The following is a 26,225-nucleotide window of genomic DNA, read 5'->3' as shown; positions in this document are numbered from 1 at the left end:
CTTTGGCAGCAATGATTCTTAATGATGTCAGAAACCTAGGTATCATCTTTGAGTCATCACTAAGTTCTGAAAAACAAATCTCCATGGTAATAAAGTCCAGCTTTTACCAACTACCAGACAAATTTCTAAACTAAAATCCTTTCTATCACAGAAGGACTTGGAAACAGGCATTCATGCCTTCATTACATCTCGACTAGATTATTGTAATTCCTTATATGTGGGTCTGCCAAAATCTGCTCTGTCGCGCCTTCAGCTGGTTCAGAACGCAGCAGCTAGATTTTTGATTGGGTCAAGAAAAAGGGTTCACATCTCCCCCATTTTAGCCTCTCTCCACTGGCTACCGGTGAGATGTCGCATTGATTTTAAAATTTTGTTTGTGGTTTTTAAAAGCCTTGCATGGTCTCGCTCCAAAATATATCTGTGAACTCCTTCACCCCTATGTGCCACCAAGAGCACTGAGGTCATCTGGACGACTGTTCCTTGTAGTGCCAAGATCTCGGCTGAAGTCGAGGGGGGACAGGGCTTTTTCAGTTTTTGCTCCTAGGCTTTGGAATGACTTGTCTCTGCACATCAGGTCTTCATCCTCGATCAAGGTTTTTAAAAGTTGGCTTAAGACCTACTTGTTTTCTTCTGTCTTTCATTGTGTATGATGGGATTGTGGTGGATGTTACAATTGGTTGTTTTATTAATCTGCTTTTGCATGATTGTTTGAATTGTGTTTATTTTAATGCTTTTTGGTACAGCACTTTGGCGCAACCTCTGTTGTTTTAAATGTATTTTTATAAATAAATAATCTAATCTAATCTAAAACAACAAAGGATACAGTGTCATATTTGATTGCTTTTAAAATAAGAGCTGACCTAAACATAAATAATACTCATTACTGGCAGGTTGCCTGAATCATCCAAGATCTAGTTTACAATCAAAACTGCACACCATTTTGTCTCCCTGTCAGCACAAAATGTTTACTTTCATTATTATATGCCTTTCATCCTGTGAGTATATGACATTTTGATTTACCAGCAGGGTTTAGAAATAAAATGAAACCCAACTCAATATGAAGTTTTTATATGGGAACAGCGAGAAACCGTCCTCTTTCATGAATATGTAACTTTATTATTTTTTTAATTTGTAGGTCTATTTTATCCTTACAAGAATTAGAACTGGGTCTATTTCTGGGTAATTTCCATGCTTAATGGCAACCATGTAATTTGATATTTGAGCATGCCATATACAAGAGTGTTGCAAAAAGAATGGATGAACTTCCTTGATCTTTTTAGTTATACCAGTACAAATCTGTTTCAACTGGTGAAAATAAACTTTAAATTGCCAGATGAAATTGTAAATGTAAATATAAAATGCAGGAATTACACTCAGAGAGATGGCCCCGAAACATTTAAAAATATAATAAACCAGTAATTACGTACCGCACGACTTGAGCATTCCTAGTTTCCATTCTCTTTCTCTGTACGTTTATCATTCGTTTGCTCAGAGGTTGATGCTCTTGCTGCTTCCTGAGCAGCTCTTCTTTTTTCCACCCTTGCGGCTCGCCGCTTCTTTTCTTTCGTCGGTATCTTTTCGCGTTAAAACCGATTAAGCTAGTTTTTGTGTTGCAATTACTTGGCACGTTTTCTTTAATTTTTCACTTAAGCTGGCACTTAAGTCTTCATTCTACCTCAAGAATGATTAGCGAATGTGGTAGGGAATGAGAGCGGCTCCCATACGCATGCGCCACACGGCCGCCCTGCTGCGTGCTGCACAGAGTTGATTCTACAATAAAATAAAATAAAAATAAAAAGAGTAATAAAAATCATCACCTCGAAAGCGGATAGTAGACGTCACGTAGTATATGTGTACCAAATTTCAAGTCAATAGGTGAAACGGTTTGCAAGCTACAGGTGATTTAAAATCGAACAGCCTTGGTAGCGTATTATATAAGAAGATAGACATTTGTAAAGGAGCTCTCCTTGACTGGTGCTATATTATGTAAAGCAAAAATGAATTGCCAAACACTTTCAAATCAGTACTGCTTTTAAGCTTGAATGATGTGAAAGCCTTATATTTACACTGCAAAGTAGGACTGGAATCCAACACGTTTTATGTCAGACATGTTATAAAATTCATAAATCAACTAATGAAATCAAATTCTTCACTAATGAAGAGTGAACACCGTGGATTTTGCCTCCCCATTAGTTCAGCAAAATCATGGAAATTTTCATGAACTTCACTGAACTCCACGAAATGTTTTGAAGTCAATGTCAAAGGAAAAACTAGTTTTGAGTGGATTATAATGGTGGAGTAGTCTTTTAAGTGCTCTTGAGGGACAGCAAAACATCTGCCAGCTATGTTAGACAATAAGGTGATCTGAGATGTGAGGCAGCAGTGCTAACCACTGTGCCTCAAACAACAAAAGACACAGACAGAACAATGACAGCAAACAAAATACAACATATAGCTACAAACTAGCAATAAGTATAACATATATATCTAGAGATCCACAAAGAGAGAAAATGAGTCAAGTATCTTCAAAGAGTTTTTTATTCTTAAGCTTTCAACAAAGCGTTGTCATCATCAGAGGAAATCGATTAGACAAACAGGAATCAAAGGCAATAAACAGAAAGTGAAGGGTATGGGTGGGGGAGTTGTAAGGGGGGCTGGATTAATAAAGTGGGGTTCTGATGGTATTGGTCATAAAGTCTTTATTATTTTGGCGTTCTTCTTTTTAAGCCTGCATATGCTGGGTTCAAGTCCAAGTGTCTGTTAAAGGAGTTTTCATTAGAGAGCCAAGATTCGGCCAGCTCTCTAGCACTGTTGGTATTGGCCCTGAATTTTACTTTCATATATACAGTACATATATACATATACATACATATATATATTATATATATATATATATATACACATATATATATATATATATATATATATACACACATATATATATATATACACATATATATATATATATATATATATATATATATATATATATATATATATATATATATATATATATATATATATATATATATATATATGTATATATATATATATATATATATATATATATATATATATATATATATATATATATATATATATATATATATATATATATATATATATATATATATATATATATATATATATATATATATATATATATATATATATATATATATATATATATATATATATATATATATATATATATATATATATATATATATATATATATATATATATATATATATATATATATATATATATATATATACATATATATATATATACACATATATATATATACACATATATATATATATATATATACTATTTGCCCCTTCCTGATTTCTTACATCATCAAACACATTTAACCATTAGTCAAATATATATATATATATATATATATATATATCACCTAACTGTGGTGTATCACACCTGAGTTCAATTTCTGTAGCCACCCCAGGCCTGATTACTGCCACATATATATATATATACATTGAGATATATATATATACTCCAGCGAACCACAGTGAGAGCCATTATCCACAAATGGCAAAAACATGGAACAGTGGTGAACCTTCCCAGGATGATCAAAATATATATATAGGCCTCACTTGCCTCAATTAAGGTCAGTGTTCACGACTCCACCATAAGAAAGAGACTGGGCAAAACGGCCTGCATATATATATATAGTGTGATGGTCTGGGGTTGTTTTGCTGCTTCAGGACCTGGAATATATATATATATATGTCCGCCATATATATATATATACATATATATATCATATAAATATATATATATATATACATATATATATATATATATATATATATATATATATATATATATATATATATATATATATATATATATATATATACATACATGCATATATAAACATACACACACGTACATATATATATGTATATGTTTTTATTCCATCCATTCATCCATTATCCAAACAACTATATCCTAACTACAGGATCACGGGGGTCTGCTGGAGCCAATCCCAGCCAACACAGGGTGCAAGGCAGGAAACAAACCCCGGGCAGGGCGCCAGCCCACCTCCGGGCACACAAACACACACACACACGCACTAGGGACAATTTAGAAACGCCAATGCACCTAACCTGCATGTCTTTGGACCGTGGGAGGAAACCGGAGTACCCAAAGGAAACCCATGCAGACACGAGGAGAACATGCAAACTCCACGTAGGGAGGACCCGGGTCTCAAACCCAGGTCTCCATACTGCAAGGCAGCAGTGCAACGCACTGAGCCACCATGCCGCCCATAAGTCTTTATTATTTTAGCATTCTTCTTTTTAAGCCTACATATGCTGGGTTCAAGTCCAAGCATCTGTTAAAGTAGATCCAAGATTCGGCCAGCTCTCTAGCACAGTTGGTATTGGCCCTGAATTTTACTTTCATATATACAGTACACATATACATATATATAAATATATATACACATGCATACATAAACATACACACATGTAAATATATATATATATATATATATATTATTACACATTTTAAAAACGTTCCTTTCATGCCTCATGTATGTGAATTTACACTTCATTTAAGCTACACCGCTATTTGTGAAAAACAACTACAAATGGGTACACTGATTAGTAGTAAGTAATCAATATTTTAAAGTGATGAATGCTTTACATAGCTACAAGTAGGCAGACATATGCTGTTTTCTTATATTTACACATAGCTTTAGCTTGTATATTTAGGTTTCACCAAAAAAAATGTACTTAAAGTCAGATCTAGAGAAGGCCATTTTCTTAGGTAAACATTCAAAAAGATAAAGCTTAGGTCAGCCACAGGATCACCGTATACAAAACAATGACTTTGCTAGAATTTTCTAGTTACACTGGGAAGCAGGACAAGTGTGTGGTTTTAAAGTACAGTACTTTTTTTTTAATTTAACTATTTCAAACATTTTGAAAAGTTATTTAAAAAGCAAACAGCTACTAGTGCTCTTATTTGAATTCATCCAGGCACAGAGCCTCTGAACCTTTCCTCCAGCCTAACTAACTTGTCACCCAGACACAACTGAGTAGCCAAAAACATAAGTCATAGACGAGAAACCTGCTCGTCATTCATTTTTCATTGTTAGACCAGTGACCATTAGTCTGAAGATGTAACTCCTTCTTGTGTTGTAGCTTGTTTAAAAAAATGAAGCATTAAAAAACTCAAGTTAACTGCCATTTTTCTGTAATCTTTGAATGGTTTGTCCTTCTTTTGCCGAGTTTCGGGTGTGTATATGCAAGACAGAAAGAAGAATACAATTTATCATGGAGTGTGTGCCCCCCACAAAAAAAAAAAAAATCTTGGTTTTCTTTCTTGACTATTCGTTATTCTTCCTTTAAGTCAAACCTATTTTTGACATTTGGTGGTCTCTTCAGCTCTGTGAATCAGGTGATATCAGGACTGTTGTGTTTACTTATTTTTTTACCATGTTATCATTTTGTGAAGCAGTCAAGTCCCTATGCAAAGTTTTTATGATCTCCTCTTGTTAGCACAAGTTGCCTCTGGGAACTCTGGTCTCTGTTTTCTTCAAATAGATGTGTGTGTTAATGTAAAAAGGTTGGGTATGCACTTGAGTGTGCCCCACTATAGTTTGTGAGGCTCAAAGACAGTGTGTATCTCACATATAGAGGAGAGCAAAACTGGAGCATCACAAGAACAGCCAAGCCTCCTTTTCTCTTTACTCTGTACACCTCAGACTAGAAGTGTAACTCCAAGTTTCTCTGATGATTCTGCATGAATGGGGTGTACTGACAAGGGAGATAACCCTAACCCTAAGAGTCGGGTGGAGAACTTATAAAAGTTGACTGCAACTCAAAAATCAGCAAAACCAAGGAACTGGTTATTGACTTTGACAGCACCAAAGAACCTCTATGTTCAGTCACTATTCAGGGAGTGGAGGTGGAGGTGGTGCACCGCTACAAGTACTTAAGGGTCCACATCAATGACAGGCCGGACTGTCATCGTAACACACGAGAATTACATAGTAAGGGCAGAGCAGTCTCGTTTGTCTCAGGAGACTGCACTCCTCTAACGCAGATCGTGACATCCTTTACATGTTCTTCAACTCTGTAAAGACTACCATGGTGTGCTGGGCTGGTAACATCACTTCAGGAAAAGCCAACCAATTTAATAAGCCAAATAAAAAGGCAGGTTTAGAAATGGTATACACTCCTGACCCCCAGGAGGTAGTAGTGAAGGAGACAATGAAGAAAAAAACTGAATGCCACCATGAACAATTCTGCACGTCCTCTCTCTGACCTTACTAACATTGAGTACTTTTAGACAACAAATTATTCAGCAGAAGCATGTCAAAAAAGTGGGAGTGGTCTCGACTTTCGCGTATACTCAGATATGGGGATGGATATTTGAGGAGTGAACCGCAAGATAATGATAATATTTTTATATTATGTAAATTAAAAGAACCATCAGCAATAAATCAAATTAATAATATATTGAACACTTATTCTAAAAGTAAAGTTGAATAAATCAGACTCTGCTGCTGCATGAATAAAAGGTAAAGTACCACTTCTGGTTAGTGGAAATAGCCCAACTGTTGATAGAAATCTATGTTTTGTACCTAATACTTGTATGCAAAATTTGGTTGACCTAAGGGAAAGCGTACTCGGGTTATCATCTTTACAAACACACACACAAACAGACATACAGTAATTCCAAAAACAATATTTTCTGACTCAGGGAGGTCTAAAACATCGAGATTCATTAAAATCTTGACATAAAATATTTGGACGATTACAATACTTTCCCTATACTTTGTATAAGAGAAAGTAAAAAAGGCTGCTCAAGGTCCTTTATACCTACGGCCACATGCATTTATGATGCCTCATTGTGACAGCTCTTCTTATCTTTAGCCGAGTCAGACATTTTCTTTCTTCTTTAGTCATTCTGGTGTGTATATGAGGAGGGGTACGTTATTTGTCTTAATATAACAAGCTACTAATAAGGCAATAACAAGCTAATTATAAGGGCAGGTTCATTTAATAGGACAAACTCTGGACCCCCTTGGAGGTCGTAGTGAAAAGAGAGAATTAATACAAAATTGAGTGCCATTGTGAACAATGCTGCACATGCTCTTTCTGACACGCCAACACTGAGGACTTTCAGCCAACAAATATTCAGCAGAAGTGTGTCAAGAAACACTAAGGGGGCTTCTTTATATCAACAGCAATACGTCTGCTTAATGCCTTACTGGGACTGTGACAGCAAAATTTTTCTTTTGAATTTTCTTCCTTTATAGTCATTCCAGTGTATGATCAGACCAAACTTTGTGTGTATATTTATCTATTTACTGACTTATCTACCTATTTATGTATTTATTTACTTAAAAAGTGTCTGTAAACGTTAACATGACTTGGAACAAATAAAGTTATATCTATCTATAATGATTTCTTTTCTGTCAGCCATATTCTAACCCACTTATTCTGAACAGGGTTGTAGCATACTATTGGGCATGGCAGTAATAATCTCCTAGAAAGACCACCAGTACATCGCAGGGCACACATACCCCAATCACACACTTGGGCCAATTTAGTATTGCCAGTGCACCTAAACTGCATGTCTTTGAACAATGGGAGGAAACTGAAGATCCCCAAGGAAACCCACGAGGAGAACATGCAAATTACATGCAGGGAGGCCTCTGGACAAGAACCTACGTCTCCTTACTGTGCGGCAGCAGCAGTACAACTGCATCACGATACCACTTCTATAATACTGTATAATCATATTTTTTGCATTTATTTATTTATTGAGCTTTTGTAAAAAGCCATAGTGCTATCTGTCTATCTATGCTGGCATTCCATCTATGGCTGCAAATAAAGTAGCAACACATCTAAATGCAGTGCCAGGGAATAAACATACATACACAAACAGTTACACTGGCCAGTTTACTACCCCATATAAAGCAACATACCCCTGGACAAACTTGCTTACAAGTGTCCAGTGAACATATGCAATTAACGAGTAGGAGTTGGGGCAGATTCTTCCTCTTGTCTTACTGGGTATCACCACTAGTCACCAATCCATCCACAAGGCCAATTTTGAGTCACCAATGAATATAATATTTCAGTGAGAAAAGCCATGCACACTCTGGGAGAACATACAAACTCTACACAGGGTGATGCATTCTTGAGGCAATACCGCTAATACACCATCCTACTTTCATGGTGCATGATTATTATTTTATGTATACCTCTGCATATTTTAAATGCTCAATGTAACAATCAAAATTGCCTGTACAACTGGCGGCTTCATCGTGACTTCGGCTGCCCCGTCCCGTCTCCTCTACATGTTTCTACAAGTTTTCAGTCATTCAACTTACCTATAAGTTCACCTGTCATAAAGAGGAAATACAGAAGGGCCGCCAAGGCGAGTTTTTTCTTAACTTTACTTTGCCGGGACAGTTCCTTTCTTTTACTGCACCCTTCGCAGTGGTCCAGTCGAACTCCCGCAGTGGCGTGGTTCGGGGACGACGCCAGCATTGAATCGTCATCGTCGTCGTCTTCACCGCCATCCCTTGCTGGGGGAAACCTGGATCTTCCCGATGGTCCTCCGCTTGATTCATCTGACACCACCACCTTGAGCGAGTTGAACTTTGGGAAGTCGTCGTCCAGCACCTCGTCAGAGAAATCAAAGGCAGTGTCGTCGAAGCGCTGGGCACTGTCCTGTTTGGAGAGAAGCCCCTTCACCCGTCGCCAGGCTCTGCTCACTGACATTCCGACTGCTCGCGCTCACAGGCGGCGGCTCTGGAGGAAAGTACAACGGCATTTAAAGGGCGCTGGTGTGCAAAAAACTTCCGAATAAAACATCAGGGTGGTAATGAGGAGGCTTGAAAACAGTCGTGGCTGTCGAACACGCGAAAAGCATCAGACCAACAAACTTTGTACTTCGTCTGCGGAGCCTGACGAGTCGTGTGCACCGAGTTTGATCATTACCCAGCGGCTTTCTTCGGGGCTGCAGTGCCCTGTCTTCTAGCGACTGCACGTGAGGAGGCAGCTGACAGACTTGGAGGTGGGCGAAGATGATGCAGGTCTTCGGAATGTTAAGGTGTTCACCCACTCTGCGGGCGAAGTGTGCAGCGAAGCAAATTCATGAGCGCAGGAGTGACTTGACAAAGGACTATTTAATCATAAAATACACATCACGCCCTCCCATCCAGCTGTCAGATTTATTTCAAGTGGAACTTTGCTCTACGCCCCAAACATGCTTATTACGTTCGCTGTCACTAGTCTGTGCTCTCAACCAAGCATCCTCGTAAACCAGGAAGTGATAATGGAACGTGCCATCCGCCCATAAGTTATTTTTGTCTTTTTTACCCTTTCCGGCGTAAAAAAATATATATACATATTTTTCTACATTTGGAAACAATATGTATAACTTTGATATTTTAAGGAAAAAAATAAAACACGAAGATGAATAGAATTACACCCTTTCAGGCTAAAATGGCATTTTCCACGCCCATTCGTTTGTAGCCCCGCCTATGTTAATAAATTAGCATATAAGCACCGTGGCTCAAACGACCCGCCCTCCACGACTCCAGAAGGACTTTTCAGGGCAGCATAACATTTCGAAACTCGTTTGATTCAATTACAGGTTGTAGTGTGACTGGTAAAGTTTTCATTTCTCAATGAAAGGTGTTTTTTTTCTTTCCCAGGGATGTTCTATAAGTACTTACCGCTTTGTTTTGCTTATGAATGTGTTGACTCGTGGGACAAAACGCCAATCCCCGTGATAAACTTTTGTATTCCTAGGGCTGCTGGAATAGCATCCAGCCTCTAAAGCTCTTAACTAGACAACGTGGACACTAGAAAGCTGATGTAATGATGCTTTCTATATTTTATCGTAAGGTGGGACAGTAGTTAGTGTGATTGCCCCCTAGCTTCTATATACATATAGACCCATCTTTTATTCAGTGCGTTTATATGTCCACACAAAATCGGGATTAGGTGAGTAGCCCGCTTAAGACAGAAACACGGTTTTATAAGCAAGTTTAGTCTTTTATGTTCTGAATTAAATAACAGTCATCTCTTTTTTTACATCCTCGTTCAGAGTCACTGATGATTCGCGGTATAAACACTGACATCCAGTCACGCCCTTTCAACATATCTGTATCAAATAGCCTGTTTAAAACTATGTTGACAACTTATCGATATGTTTCTGTTGCTGAATTGCACGAAGCACACTTTTTTTTTCTGCTTGAGTGTGTGATTAGGCCCTGCAAAAGACCATCATACAGGTATGTGTGCTTCTTGTTGTACACCCAGTGCACTGCTCAGATAATAATAAAGCAGGTATTTGTTCTTTCTTCAATAAAATAAATATCGTTAGCGTTAGGTTGTTACTTTTAAACGTAATCTATTGTGTAATGCACATTAGTTTAAAAATGTTACCCCATTCCTCCTAAGATTGTGCTGATGAGTTTACCACTCATCAACATAAATTTTGTGATTTCTGAAAAGTCGGGATGGATTATTGCAGCTTGGACAAGGGATAATGAGATCACCCAAGCTTGTATCTTTATGGACATTACTACTTCTACCTGCGGTTGCTGAAAATGTGCAAAGCTAAGTGTAACCCGATTAAGGGTTTACATGGCCATACAACTGGGTTACTCGCTGAGAAATCTACTTTTAGCCTGGTTTCTCAGAGAATAATATCCTGATTCTGCTAACTGGAATAAGGGTTCACATGACATTTTAGAAAGTAGGTTTCTGAGAATAACCAGGTTATTAAAGCAACTGGAATAAGGGTTCACATGACATTTTAGAAAGTAGGTTTCTGAGAATAACCAGGTTATTAAAGCACATGTAAATGCATAGATTGTTTGAGTGGAGTTTCATGTTTGGGTGTTTTCTCCATGTCATCTGATTGCCTCTCACATTCCAAAAATGTTCATATTGAGTTGATTGGTTGCTTTAAATCAAAGTAGGTTTTGTGCATTGGGAGGAATTGGAGCCATATCTAGGATCTGATTCCCCCAAAATGTTCAGTGTTGCCAGAAAACATCCTCCAGTCTTACAATTGAATTGGATAATTGGCATAGTGGTTAAGGTATTGGACTTCAAATGCTGAGTCGTGGGTACAAATCCTACTACTGATACTGGGTGACTATGAGCAAGTCACTTGTGTTCTAATCTGAAAAAAAAAATGTAACCTGTTGTATGTGAAATGTTGTAAGCCCACTTGGATAATGGTGTCAGCCAAATCACAAAATTTAATTGGTTTCAGTAGCTATATGGATGAATGACTGAAAGAATAATTGTGCTTTCATAATACAAGTCTTTATGGATCGCGGTTTTGGTTTCTGAAGTCAACTAGTGGATCCATCACTATTCACACTCTGTCATGTTGGATAAGTTTAATATCACCAATTATTCTGAATGAGACATGGTAAGAAACTGAAGTGCTTTCAAAGAAACCTATACATAGGGAAAACATTCATATTGCACACAGTGATCAAGTTGGAAAAAAAACACTGGAACTGTAAGGAAGAAGAACTCTGAATAAAAATTTATTTGAAATAAAAAGCAGAAGCCAATGCGGCCTTCTGGAAATGGAGCCTGAGAACGTATTTATGGTTCATTGCCTTCCATTTAAAAACATACTGTTAAACACATTAGAGGTTATATTTAAATTCCTAAAATAATTTCTTAAAATAAAGAAAACTACCACACTTACATCAATACAGGCAAAAATATGTCTCCATGTACAGTCATGGAAAAACGTTTAAGCAACATCGCTTTTATGTTTAGTAAAATAATGTAGCTTGATATAAGGATCAGGGTCCACCTTCACTGATACTATTTGCTTTACAGTACTGCCTAATCGGGGAGAAAACAAATCTATTGTTTAACCTAAGACTTAATGTTTTAGTAGACTACTTTTAGCAATAAAACTTCGTTTTGTAGAAAGAAATTACATACTATTTATTGCATTAGAACAAAAGTTACATTACAATGAATGGGTAGTTCATTGATGTCTAAGAATAAACAAATTATCTACAAGTTAAATGTCAAATTGGATTTTTAAAGAACTGGGACAGCTGTGGTATATACTGTATAACCATCACCAAGATGTCTTTTTATTAACTATTGTTACATTAAAGCATTTGTGTATATTATTAATTTGTCCACATTCTAACAAATAACGAGTAAGTATTTTGCGCTGTGAAACTCTCCGAGATGTATGATTCATAAAGATTAATGATCTAAAGAATTTTTAACCTTTGCACTGTGCCCACAAAATGAAGCAATTATAAATTAATAAACAAGCATATTATCCAAGAACATACGTGCAAAGACTAAGTATTTTGCATAGTAGTAGGAGTTTAGACTGGCATACATTCACTTTGTGAAACGGCCTAATCAGTTTAGCGGATCACGGAGCAGGAGTCCATTAATTTGTTGTATAAGTTACCGATACGGGTAGCACCGTAATAAATTCATTAACATTTAAATAGTACATCTTTGCAAGATATTTAAAGCTGTGAGCCCTCCTAACGAGAATCCGAGCTTCCTTTATCCATTTTACTGTCGCACCGTAGCGGAATCTATCCCGTGAGGTTTGGTCGAAAGACAAAAACAACATTTATTTATATAGCACATTTTCATACACACAACGTAGCTCAAAGTGCTTTACAAAATGAAATATAAGGGATGTTAATATGAAACCTAAACAAACAAGATTAGGTAATGATATTATACATTATGCAGCAAAGAAAAAAGTAAGGCCAGATGTCCAAAACCACAACTGGACTGGCCTATCCATCGCGGTCCCTCAAATACAGGATGTGTGGCCGACCTAAACTGGAACGATTCGCATAACAAATCCTCCACCTTTAGTGCTGGGTGAGCACACACGTGACTGAACGCCTCCTACCCCAACTGGTAATGCCATGTCCCAGCTTTTGACACTAATTGGTCATTGTATTACTTTCACTTTGGAAATGATTAACGGGTTTTATTGAAACGAATTTTATTAGAGCTAAGCGGAATGCAAAACGTTTGCTTTGCTTTTTTGGTATGACACGCGATCTATGCACATGAATCAAAATGCAATACGCTTTTGCATTGCATTTTTAAAAAGCGCTATATAAATGTAATGAATTATTATTATTATTACTTTAAACTGACACTAAAATTCCCTGTCGTAAGAAAAGCAATCGATCATTTGGTTAATATTTTTTAATTATCACACGATTTAAAAGTACTACAATATACTTAACACGTTATATTGTATTTACTTTTGGCAATAAGCACAATAATCATAACAATCTTCCATCTGTGTTGGACTGATTGCTTGCTCAATTCAGAACACTGAACATACGTTCAAGTATCGGCTCCTGGCTGCATCGATACCCTTCTCCAAACGTTGCGCCGATGATACCTTAAATTTGATGAAAGCGAATGCGTAACCTGGGTAGATTAGTAAATGGATAAACAAGATGGTTTAGGATAATATTTAAAAATCCTCATTAGACACACTCAATACAGAATTAGAGTTCACAAATTTTAACCTATTTATAATACCCCCGTGATGCTGTGTTAGGATATAGCGGGTTGGAGTATGAATGAATGAAAAATAAATGAGCCTAGATCCTATGTATTATTCCACGGAACTGCAGTACTGTACCTTTAAACAGCTCGTATTCTTAATTTTTGATATGTATGATCCAAACGACGTTCCGTAGACCACTCGCTATCACGTGGTGTGCTACTTTTTTAAGGTTGTTCTCAGTCACGTGAACTTGTGTTTCTTCCTAGGGAGCAGGCGGAAGAGAGTATGAAGGCAAGGAGCGTGAAAGTGTTTCTCCAGAAGGCAGACTAGCGACTGTGGCGGCGAATGTTTTTCAAGAAGAGGTAATAGTTTACATTTTTTGCAGCAGGTCATTCAGTTTTGTCGTTTCTTTGCTTTTCTTGTCAACCCAAGCCACTCGGAGGACAATCAACTCTTGCGGTCGCAAGTTACCTGTTAGTAAACGGTATGTGTAAGTCAGGCGTATTGGTGACTTCAGCCAGCATTGCCAGTGCGTACACTTTGGTTTTTCACAGTGGATCTGTGTATTTTTCCCACTATTTACATTTTGGTCTTCTTAATATCAGAAGCAAGTTATATTCAGACTTGACAGGTGTGTGTAAATTGTAAAAAGTGAAAGCAACTTTGCACAGCAGGCCTGTGAGTGTGCATTTACTTTTGTCCCTTATGTCTGTCGTCCCAAATACATCAGTTGATGTTTAGATGATGTTAGTAGATTTTTTTTTTTTTAAGTATGCGAATGATGTCTTTTCCAACTAGGGTCATTAAAACTAGATCTACAGAGTGCTTTAGTAATTCATTATAAATTGATCACTGGATGTTAATACCAGTGTTGGGCAATGGCACTTTTAAAAGTCACTTAGTTACATTTCTCATTATTTACAAATAAAGCATGTAAATATGTTGTATAGCTACTCATTCTGTAATATAATGTGTTACGAATACTTTAGTACTTTTTTTAAGTAAGAAAAACTGCATATTTTACTGGCCAGAATTTTATTGTAAAATCCTAAGCACATATATGACCCTTTATGGAGCCGACCACAAACATGGCCGAATTAGGCCATTTTCTTGTGTTTTTATAAATGTGTTTTATTTTTTCATGGGTTGTGAAGTAAATAACATCCATCCCCTTTGAACATTAGCTTCTATACTACCTGGTCATACTATTTCAAAATACCTATGAAAAATAACTGGATTAAAACTGAACCGGAACTTATAGGTTTCCAATACCAGATTGCACACAGCACACTCTTCTCCTTGGCCATTAGATTGAGCCCTGCAGAGAACCAGCATACCATCCACCGCGTTTGCTGCAGAGAACCGCAGAGAACCGGCATACCATCCACCGCTTTCGCTGCAGAGAACCAGCATACCATCCACCGCTTTCGCTGCAAAGAACCAGCATACCATCCACCGCTTTCGCTTCTTGCCTTGCATCCAGTTGATGCTGCAGTAGCCACTGACGCCCACAACTGGCTGAATTAAATGTATACCCTTCAGCACATGCAAGAATTAATGTATAATTATAACTTTATGTTCTTTTTCACTTGATTACACACTATTCCTGTTCTTAATCTCTTCCTTGCTAGCTGTCACCAGATGGCAGGAGCATAAATGTACATGATATTGAATAAACGCAATACTTCAGCAGATTAATGCAACAGTGTTCCTACAGCATGACGTTATAGGATTTGCGGTATACAGTTCGATTTATCAGTAAGTATGTGTTGGAAATAAACTTCTGTTGTAACATACCCTTTTTAAAGTAATTCAGTTATTTTTACTTTAATCAAATTAGTATTGCATTATATATATTTTTTATTCCCCTCCTTAGCACTAGCTGTGATATTCCTGATGCGGATGTCATGCTAGCGTTTGGACAGAAAGAACCTTCTTATACAGTAACTATGAAAATGGTGTATTGATCTACAGCTACTAATACAGCCTCTTGCAACAGCAGGTCAAGCCTTCAGTGGACTCTGTAGTACATAGTATGGCAGACAGTTAATCTATTTTACACGCCAGTGTCTTTTCATAATTTTGAAAAGTTGTTTCATGTCTTGTGCCATATTTTAAACATCATCTCCCCTGAATTTAGGTTATTCAGAAAATGGATTGCTAGGTGTTTCCATAAATGTGTTCCAAGATAATGCATGATTGGAGCTTTCTCTGTTGCTGTGGGGAAAAATACAAAAATCTGTAATCATGTGCACTGTGCTTATTACAAATTGTGCCTGTTTTATAGAGCTATTTGGTTTTTTGTTTGAGTTGTGGGTTAATTTCACATCTTTGTTTTTTCCTATTGTTTGTAAAGTTTGTAAGTTTTTAATATTGATGTTTGTGAATTTCAAAATATTTTTCAGACTAGCAGAGTATGAGAACTAATCATATTATATAGGCAGTTCCATGTGTGGGTCTACCCTGTGATGGACAGATGCCCTGTCCAGGGCTTGTTTCTGCCTTGTGTCCTATGTTTGCTGAGATAGGCTGCAGATTCCCTACAGCCATGCTCAGAATATGGTGGGTTTGGAAAATGGATGGATAGATTTATGTTATGTAAAATACCTATACTGTATTCCATTTTGTTATATTAATCCTGAGTGATTCAGTGGTTAACACGGTTGAGGTCAAGCCCTGTCAGTCTGTGGAGATTGCAAGTTTTTTTCTGTGTTTTAAGATTTTAAGCTTATTCCTCAAACTTGCCTAAAACATGCATTTTAGATTGGTTACAAGCTCTGACCAATTGCAGTGTGGACTTTGCAGAACAATAATGTTTTATGTTATAATCATAGTCTAGAAATTGTTAAAATGATTATAGACAATATTATATTTAACACTGTTCTTTTACTTGATCTCTGTTACAGTTTAGCTAACTGCATAAAAGAGGAAGTGTTAGTAGAGACAGTAGACTGAAGGCTAAACTAGCAAAAAATAAAAATGAGCACAATAAAAAGGGCAGTCTAGTAAGGTGAAAAGGCCAGATCCGTAACTGCTAAACTGATTTTTTGAATTTTCTGCATGTGTAAAAGCAAAGCTCAGCTCTTGAACCATTGGTTATCTTCATGCATGTGCACCTCATATACATGTACTAATACGGTCTGTCAGAACGGCGTTGGACAGAGACGGTCTAGAAGTGTTTAAATTGGCCTTGACAAGCGTCAAAAAGTCATCAGCTTAAAGTGAAAATACATAATTAAAATTAAGAGAGGAGAAGCAGAAAGAACAAAGCCAGAGAACAATATAACCTTAAGAGACTGAACACCACACACATTGAGTGTGTCGGCCAGCATAGTTTATGACAGCTCCTGAAATATTTTATGTTGTATGGTGATTTGCCACATCCACATACTTTTATTTGCTTTCACCTTTTTGGCACGTTAATAATATTTAAGAATGTATAATGACTGAAAAACTTTATTACCTACTCCCCTTGCTTGCATTTATTGTTTGTTCTACCCTGCCACCTGGAATATAAATTAATAAAGAGAAGATGTCCTCTAGTAGTAGAAATAAAGCACAGTAGCAGTCAGTATGGGGTGTAGTTCTTATCCATTTAGTCTCAGGTGTGTAACTGTGTTGTAGCTGTGGACTGTATCCCCTTCCAGGCCAGATTAGTGCAAGGATAAGAGAGCAAGAATTAGAGTGGAGGATATATCTATGGTTGTCCATTATAAAGTTATGAACTGTTACACGATAAAACACCTCCAGTGGACAGTTGCTTTGTCAACGATTGGTTCCTGATTTGTGCCCTATACTGCGAAGACTAGAGTGTAACCCCTTTAATGCTGAACTGGATTACAGATATTTGAAAACTATGTCAGTGGCTTTGTAATGCAGTACAATGTAAAGGTCTCTTGTCCAATCTGGGGTTGGTTTCTACAGTGCAACCATAGCGTAAATTAAGCTGGTTCAATGACTGGTGGTTATTGTGTCAAACCTTTGCTGTGGAACTTTATTTCTGAGTGTGGCAAACATCTGTAAGGCCCTTTGAATCTGGCCACAGCAAAAACCTTCAACCTTTTGTAGTGCTGCTTTAAGTTTGTGTATTTAATATTTGTTTTGTGTAAAGCATCATTTGATATCACCAATACTCAGTTTTAATGAAACTGGAGTGCTCCTCATTGTATCTTACATAAACAAGCACAAAAGAATTGCTCTTCAAAAGTTCTTTGGCTTTTAAAATTTAATTACATTTCTTTTAATTTTTATTTTCTTTCTAGAAAAAAAAAAACTAAATCGTCTGTCTGCCTTCCTAGGCCTTTTCAGTTGTAATGGACAAGGAGATGCAAGATGAGGAGAGCGCAGTCCCAGCTGCATCTCATCGTGGTGACACACTAGGTATACTTCTTTATTTTCTAACATGTCCTTCACTAGATATCCCACTGGTTAGTAAAAATGAGTTCCAATCGCTTAAGATCAGGTTTTCTATCATTTATACAAGTTAAGTGAAATTGCTATCTTCTTATTCCACAAGACTAAGGCCAATACCAAAACCCTTTGGGATTAATACATTTTGTCAAAAGAGTGCAATGTCATAATAATGTGCAGGGAGCAATTGTCCAATTTTAGTGAACTGAAATTGTATTTTCTCGGATAAGTCTATTTCAAAAGACTGAAATTGAAAATATTTTTTAATAAGACATTGTTATATGTTAAGAAAAAGTGCTCTTTGCACAAGTATTCAATACCTGTGTTGTGGAACCTCTAAGTTTACCAGTTACTGTGCAAAACAATAAGTGAGCTTCAATTATTTGTAAGCTCCAAGGAGTAATTGCCCTTTAGCTTCAGCATTCAGTTTTACGCAGATTAGGCTGAATGATTAAGTTATAACTTTCACTGTTATAAGCTTTGCAGTTAATGCAGAAGGAGTGGAGTATGCTTTAATATTAACATTCCATGGTGCATGAATGTCACAGTGGTGGACAGAACCTGCTTGCCTTCCTCCTGCTACTATTGCAGTAGCATTTAGCAGATCAGGCGTCTCTAGCTCAAAATAAATAACTCATACTCCACAGTTATTATATTGGTGGCTTTGATTATTCCACATTGGTATCTGAATTCCCCAAAAATGTTGGGTGGTGAGATTTTCTACTCTGCAGAACTGCTTTATTACTGTCCAGTGCAGACTACCCAACCCATAGTCGGCTCAGACCATTACATGATATATTTGTTCAGAAGCTAAAACCAGCAAAATCCAAAATTTAAAGCAGTGTGCAAGTTGACTAGGGAAATTGTGCAAATACTACAGATTTAACGCTTTGAGACGTCATAAGAAAAGCCTTTGCTGGCTGAGTGTATCTGGACACAAATACATCTTGTGTGTGTTTCTGCCAGGAAAACTACATTATTAGATATAGGTGGAATTCATGCTGAATAGAAAAACTAACATGTTGAAAATGTCACTAGTGTTCTATCAGTATTTAAATTAACTCTTTCCAGTCAACAACAATAAAGAAAACACTGGAGCCACATGTGTAATGAAAAATGGAACCTTATTTCCTGTACAAAAAGTTCCAGCCAACTTACCTTTTGGGTCATACTCCAATCCCAGGCTGATCAACATCATTTATTGCTTTTGTGAACTTACAATTATTGTGACATTTTTCTTTTGGTATTTTTAGACTCTTTCTGGTCAAGCAGCAGCAAGACTTCAAGTGGGAGTTATAATGGTGTTCAAAAAATTACAAATACATTCAATGTAATGCTGCACCACTTTTCTTTGTGCAGAGTTTTAGAGATCCGTATTCAATCTTTTTGAAAAACATTCGAATGACAGACAGCCAAGGAATAGTTTAAAACGGAACAGTATTGCATAAAACAGTTTTACTGCCCAAAAAATTTAAATTTTTCTCCCACTTGGGTTTCTCTAGAGTTGCCTTTGTTTGAAGATGCAGTATTAGTGGACAAAGATGTGATTGAAAAGCTGACTGAAGGCTTAATCTCTCATTATCTACCAGATCTGCAGCATTCAAAATTGGCATTGCAGGAGTTGACGTAAGTTCTGGTTTTTATTCATCAGTCAGTCAGTCATTTTCGAAGCCGTTTAGTCCTGAACAGGGCCGTGAGGGGTGCTAGAGCCTATCTAAGCCAGTATAGCGTTCAAGGTAAGAACAAACCCTGGACAGTGCGCCAGTCCATCGCAGAGTCATGGTTTTTAATTGAATAAAAATAATTAGTTTTTATCTGAATTCTTCAAGTATGATTTACTGTGCCTAAAAAAAGTAACCACACCACTTCAGAATATCTGAAATTGTCTTATATTACCAAATTGTTGCAATACTTTGCAGTGTGGTGATTATTATAATTTGTAAAGTTAAATCTGTCTTTTTACATAATCAAATTTTCCACTCAAATCTTTATTTCTGTAATGTAAAATGTGTTAAATATTCACCTTTTGAAAAAAATTTTTTTTTTGTCTCCTCCTCTAAGAAAAAATCAGTCTGTACTACTAGACACACTGGACCAAGAAATTGCAAAATTCCGTGAATGTAATTCATTACTTGATATCAATGCACTAGTGAGTATATTTTACCTTTTTATTTACATAACACGTAAGCCTTTTTTCCTCTTTTTTTGACATTTTTAAGGGATGCACTTATTAATCAATATTGTCCGTTTTCAGGATTTAAAAACTCAGTATTTTCATTTTGTTTATCCTGGTGAGGATTACCACAGCAAATAACTGAGCTGATTAGGACTTCCTGTTTTAAGCAGTTTTCTTTAGCCCTTCTTGGTGAATGAATACCCATGCACTCCCTGGATAGTTGAGAGATGCTCATCCAGCATGCCCTAGCTCTGCCTTTTAATCTTCCCACATTGGCCTGTGCTTTGTGTCTTTGGAGGGGCCATCCAGAGTCAGCCTAGCTACATGTCCAAGCCACCTCCAGTAGCTCATTCTAATCCAGTACATGGGGTTAATATGAACTGTTAAGGACTTATTTTGAGAGTAAATGCTGTTATTTTAACGCAACAAAGTTTTGTCTTTTAAAACAAAATCTGTAGGTTTTAAGCTTAAGTAACACAAATGTTAACAACTGTTAGAAATATGTTTAAAGTAACCTTAGCTGATCTCTCTTTCAGTTTGTAGAAGCCAAATTATACCATAATAAATTGGTAAATATAAGAAAGGAAATGCTAATGCTGCATGAAAAAACAACAAAATTAAAGGTATGTGAAAACCTCTTGTTTTCATCTTACATGCTGCATGTTAGGGTGGCTTGGTGCTTCAGTGTTTTAGCGCTGCTGCCTCATGGTTCCAGAATGAGGTGTTCTTCCTTCCTCAGCAGTGCATCTGGAGTGTGTAGTATGTTCTACTTATCATATATAGAATAGTCTCAGAGACATGTAGGTCAGTATGAACTACTGAGTGTGTGCATCTCCTGTGAAGAACAGATTCTACACACAGAGCCGACTCCATTGAATGAAACACATGCTAGACCTTGCCTTCCAGCAACTTTGTAATGAATTAAGCAGGCTCAGAGAGCGAATGATGAATGAAATGTATATTTAACATTTTTTGGTCAGAATCCACCAGATGGCGGTATTTAGCTCTGTATTAGAGATTTGTTGTTCAGAACTTTGCATTGTAAGAATTGCGTTTACAATATTAAAAACATAACATTATTGTAAATATGTTGTATTTTGTGTAATTGTATTTAGTTTAAGTGATAAGGCTGATTTAAAAACAAAAAATAATTTTTATTTATATAAATAATAATATATTCATATACAGTATGTGCTTTGCTTCTATATTTTGAAATGATTGCTAGTCACGGTAAATGTATTGCACAGAATTAAACTGCATTCTGACAAAAATATTTGTAAAATGTATTTGTTAATCTTTTTTTATTCATTTCATATTGACGTTGACTGAAGATATCTAAAATAATAAACATGCTTATATAATTGATTATAATAGTGTAATATTGAGACACCTGTGCTTTTTGCCACAATATTTTGTATAAATTCTTTGGTTTGTATTGTGGTGTATTAACACTGTCACTTTTTTAGTATGTCCGCACAAGTTCCCAAATTCGCTAAGTTATACAGTAAGTTAATGAATGTAAATTTTATTTTTACTTCTATTTTTTTGGACAAAGCAATAGTAACAGAGCATTAAAAAAAATGTTTAGTTGACTCTAAGAGTGAAGGGAAATGATAATGAAAGACCATTACTGTTAATGCATAATAACACTACCATGTCCTTCTATATAAAAGCGGTCGGGATTGTCCTTCCGTCCCGTGAGTGCTATACAGGCGCGGAGTTTCAAACACGCCCCGTCCATTTTGCAATGCACGATGGGATTTGTAGTTTCATTTTTCCAGGTAAAAGATGATTTTCTACTCCAGACTGTGCGATATCTTCTTCTTCTTTCTTACTATATAAAAGCGGTCGGGATCGTCCTTCCGTCCCTTGAGTGGAAAGCGTAGCGGTATTCCGCTTATCACAGACTTACTACTTGCAGCTTGCGACTAGCGACATGATGTGAGCAGAGTTCTGGTGCTCCCATCATTCCCTTGCTTTTGTGCGCGATGCGCTGGAAAAATAGACAAAATTATGTCTCTGGAAATAATTAATGTTGACGGAGTACAAATGCCTCACCGCGTAGTATCAGGGGGGTTCAAAAGGGCGACCTCAATATAGAAAAAAAGTTTAAATTTCATCACAAAGATAACAAACTACGAGTATTAAAGTAATACAGCTCAAATGCAATATAACCAAATTAATGAGTTTGTATAAAATATCAAATTGATCTACATATTGAATTGCCTTAAGAAGTGGTCAACTTAAAAGTCGGCCGCCTTAAAAGGCGGGTCAGCCTAGTAATAAACTAGGGGGCTTCATTCGCCAGCCCCCCTGGCCTGCGCTACGTGCCAGCCACTTTGTCTCTGCCACTTGCATATGTGGATTTCACTTTCACCAAACAACAAATCTTTTAATTCTCATGGATACGCCTCTTCATTGAGAAGAAACACTACTTTTCCTTGAATTAGATGATCTACAAGTCTCCGACTTAAATTTTAAATTGGAACAATATATTCAATCTCTTTTCGCTGTTCCGTTATTTCACCGAGTAATCATTTCTGTTTGTTTGCACTAATGCAATCTTTACTATAATTTTTTTGAGACTTTAGTACTTTCATTATCTCTAACCTGCTCTGCATGTGTGTTACGGAAACATTTTTGAATTCTTTACGACATTCTACTTTGTCATCTACTATTTTTGTTTTTTATTTTCAGCCCCAGGCATGGTTAAACCTCTTGGCACAAAGTCTCGCCTCGCGGGACGTGAAAGAATCTCTCTGGAAAAAGTCATGCCTTGTCCCAGGATTTTTTTATTATAACAGAGAGAGCAAGCTTTTTGTAATGTTGATCCATCGAAGCAGTTGTATTGAAGCATTTGAGCAGTAAGATTTAGTTGCTCATTTTAATAAAGTAAACAAGCTTTCAATAATGTGCTGATTGGGGAAAAGCCGCTTTGAATGAAATATCACAGAGCATAATACTATCTCTGTATTACAAGGCAGGACTGTTAAACATTACTTACAGCAAATGGCAAAATATCATTTTTTAAATATGAAATCTATCTATCAGGTTTATCAGATTATTCTTAGATATTTATCATCCAAAACATTACAGGCCAAGAGCGGATTAATAATTCCCAGTCCTTCACGTTTTTCTCTTCCATTTCTTTAAAAAATATTTTATTAAAATTGCATGCGCAATTGTAAATTGGGCCAAGTTATATATTCAACAATTGTTTCCATCATCTTGTACATCTCTTTAACTGGAAGATCATTAAAACAAAGTTAGTAAGTAAATAGACATAGTTGTTTGAGAATCAGAAGAAGCATTTAAGAGCTTGGAATCTTAAAATGAAGCACAAAAATGTTGCCTTAGGAATAATTGGCTTCAGTAGTAAGGATTTGCTTCTAAGAAGCTTAGTTGGAACAGAAACTTGATTGCCTCTTGCTTAAACCATAAAGAAATAACATAATTATTGGAAATATTCAGTATTTTATTTGTTTATTGGTTTTTGTTTTTAATATTATTTTTTTGCCTGTGCCTGATCTTCTTATCTTGAATATTTTGGTTCTATGTACACAAAAGAATTCTTGAAAGGTACAAATCGCTGCCGGGACTCCTTCTGACTTGAATGAGAGAACTGAAATGGATTGGTATTGAGTTACTTAATTATTGTTGAAACCGAGTTTCTTACTGGGAATGAGCCATGCTAGGTCATCATCGTCATCATAATCATTCTCTCAGCACTGTAGCATTACACATGTCTCAAATGCTTCTTTTACAGTTTACTCTAACTTTCTCATCTAATTCATGAAATAACTAAACACACTTAACATCTTTTTATATATCGCAGTTGCGTGTCAGGTCATTAGCCTTCTACAGTATGTGACCTTCTATGTATTCAGTATAGCTGCACAAGATCATTGTGATTGCATTTTCTGTATAACAATTACTTAGCCATCCCAATAATTAGTTGTGACTACAGTAGAATATTATAAACAAATTAGTGAGACACTTAACAAACAGAGAGATTAGATGGATATTTCCTTAGGTCAGTGAGTAATAAATTTCTGTCTTAAAGTGCAAATGGGGAAAAATAGAAAAAAAAAAGTATAACCTGGACATACAGCAATCATTGTAAGCACCACCTCCCCTTGTCATCATCTGACTTGACCACAGTAGTCAATACAGGGCCATTTACTTTTTTTATTGCCAGTCTTATTTGCATATCTTCAGTCGTACTCTGCCTCTGTCACTCAGCATTTATATTACCTGCTATATCATTTTATTTTCTGTTACCACATACTGAAGGTTTTTGTCCATTGTTATGAAGTAAATGACAAATTGGATTATTCCCTCCCTCAACTTGCAAAACAATTCAATACTATGGAATTTAAATCATACAGTGTACATTGAGGGGAATCTGCAAAAATAATGTTGCCTATTGTAACTTACAAGAAACAGTTGTAAGTGATGACATATTAAATTAATACATATGTCTACTTTTAGAATGGTGGTGGGTTCATTTTCTATGTGTGTGTGTATATATATCTATATATCTTTTTTTTTTTTTGTTTTTTTAAGAAAAGAGCACTGAAACTTCAGCAACAAAAACATAAAGAGGTACTGGAGCAAGAACAACAAAGAGAAAGGGAGCTGGAAAGGGAGCGTCAACTTATTGCAAAGCCTGCAAAAAAGACTTAAACCTTTGTGCCAAAGTGATTGGGATATGAAGAGGTCTCTTGTACTCAAACTTCCAAAATGAAAAATTTGAAATGAGAAAGTGTTCATATGTATATGGTTTACTTTTTCTTTCAGTGAATGTTGGCAACATTCAAATGGAGTAATTACTTAAACACCAAATCACAACAGTATTATTATATTTTAATGAGTATTTTAGAAAATTGCTTTAAAACCTTAAACAGTTGAACATTTATGATGACTTACTATTGTAAATGATGATTACCTAATCATACACTTACCTTAAATCATGCTGGGGAAGCACAGAATCATCAATATTTTTCAAATTTACGTTTATATTCTAAAACAAGAACTGAAACTAGCACTTGTACATGTCTAGTTGCATTCAGATATAAAAAAACAAGTAGATTAATTTAGATGCGTTCACTTCATTTTCTGATATGCATGTCATTTTTTACTTTGTGATGGCAAGCTGTAAACATATTACGGTATAGTAATTTAGTTCAGATGCAGACATTCAATATTTAAAACCTATCCTGGTAAAACTGAAGGTTTATAAATGATTGTATTATAGTGACAATTATCTTATCTCCACCTTAGAGAAAAATAAATTTTACAGAGCCAGTCTTACACTGGTATATTACACAGGACAAACATTTTTTTTTATTATTGTTGTTATTATTTTGAAAGATCTTTCAAAAATAAATTTTTGTATTTACACTGGAAAAGTTAGCATATTTATCATCATTATTTTTCTTTTTTATTAAAATAATACTTTGTAGGATTATAATTTAGTTTTTATTGTTATATTAACAGTCTAATTATAGAATTCATCAAACAAAGTAAAAAGTTTGATAACTGTCCAGAACCTTTTAACCCTTGTATTTAATGATGAGAGCAAGTTGATTTTTTTAAAAAAAATAAAAAGCAGCTGCTTTCTTACTATGATTTAAATGATTTACAATACGGCATGTGCCCTTTTTTTAAAGCACCTTATTTGACCTTGCTACTGGTTTGTTTTTATTATGCATCTTAGTATATGGGTTAAAATGTCTTCGGGTTTAAGGTTTTGATCAATGTTCAAAAGTAATAGTTATGCAAAGTATGATGGGAATCTGTATCAGCTTCTTGATATGACAAACAGACGTGCCTATAGTAATGGGTTGTCATTTCTGGTTTCGTTGTAAAATGTTGATTTGGTTCAGAATAATGTTTTGCAGAGTTTCGGTTAAATAGGTGGGTTTTCCCAGTTTCTCTCTGGTTATTATATCTGTTAAAGAGGTACTTGACTAATTTTAACCCAAAAGTTTAGGGAATGTGTTCTTAACTGCCTCACACAAGTCTGCAAAATTTGGGTGTTTTGTGTTTTCAGAGACACATTTCACTGTGGTACTTAAAGCAC

General features: G+C 36.0%; 2 protein-coding genes across 9 annotated transcripts in view; one reads left to right on the top strand and one right to left on the bottom strand.

Moving 5' to 3' along the window:
* slc30a4 (solute carrier family 30 member 4) overlaps window positions 1-9,528 on the bottom strand; it is a 37,530-nt gene extending 28,002 nt beyond the window's left edge. For both annotated transcript variants that reach the window (XM_039772843.1, XM_039772842.1), the window contains exon 1: window positions 8,381-9,528. In XM_039772843.1, the coding sequence (XP_039628777.1) occupies window positions 8,381-8,774 (394 nt within the window). In that variant the 5' untranslated portion in view covers window positions 8,775-9,528. The remainder of the gene's footprint in view (window positions 1-8,380) is intronic.
* Window positions 9,529-9,587: 59 nt separating this feature from the next.
* bloc1s6 (biogenesis of lysosomal organelles complex-1, subunit 6, pallidin) lies at window positions 9,588-25,780 on the top strand. 7 transcript variants are annotated; one of them, XM_039772849.1, is made up of 8 exons: window positions 9,588-9,651; window positions 13,821-13,916; window positions 15,186-15,312; window positions 17,853-17,934; window positions 19,467-19,590; window positions 20,026-20,113; window positions 20,677-20,763; window positions 24,707-25,780. In XM_039772849.1, exons 4-8 carry the CDS (start codon window positions 17,868-17,870, stop codon window positions 24,824-24,826), a joined length of 486 nt encoding a protein of 161 aa, XP_039628783.1. In that variant the 5' UTR covers window positions 9,588-9,651; window positions 13,821-13,916; window positions 15,186-15,312; window positions 17,853-17,867; the 3' UTR covers window positions 24,827-25,780. The 7 variants fall into 7 exon arrangements, with proteins under 7 accessions (XP_039628783.1, XP_039628782.1, XP_039628780.1 ...); XM_039772848.1 differs by having other exon boundaries at window positions 17,817-17,934; XM_039772846.1 differs by lacking the exon at window positions 15,186-15,312.
* Window positions 25,781-26,225: the final 445 nt, after the last annotated feature.

This window comes from Polypterus senegalus, chromosome 12, assembly GCF_016835505.1.
Source record: "Polypterus senegalus isolate Bchr_013 chromosome 12, ASM1683550v1, whole genome shotgun sequence".
Taxonomy (NCBI): domain Eukaryota; kingdom Metazoa; phylum Chordata; class Cladistia; order Polypteriformes; family Polypteridae; genus Polypterus; species Polypterus senegalus.
Note: the sequence above shows the minus strand (reverse complement) of the source record. Positions and strands in the feature narration are given on the sequence as shown.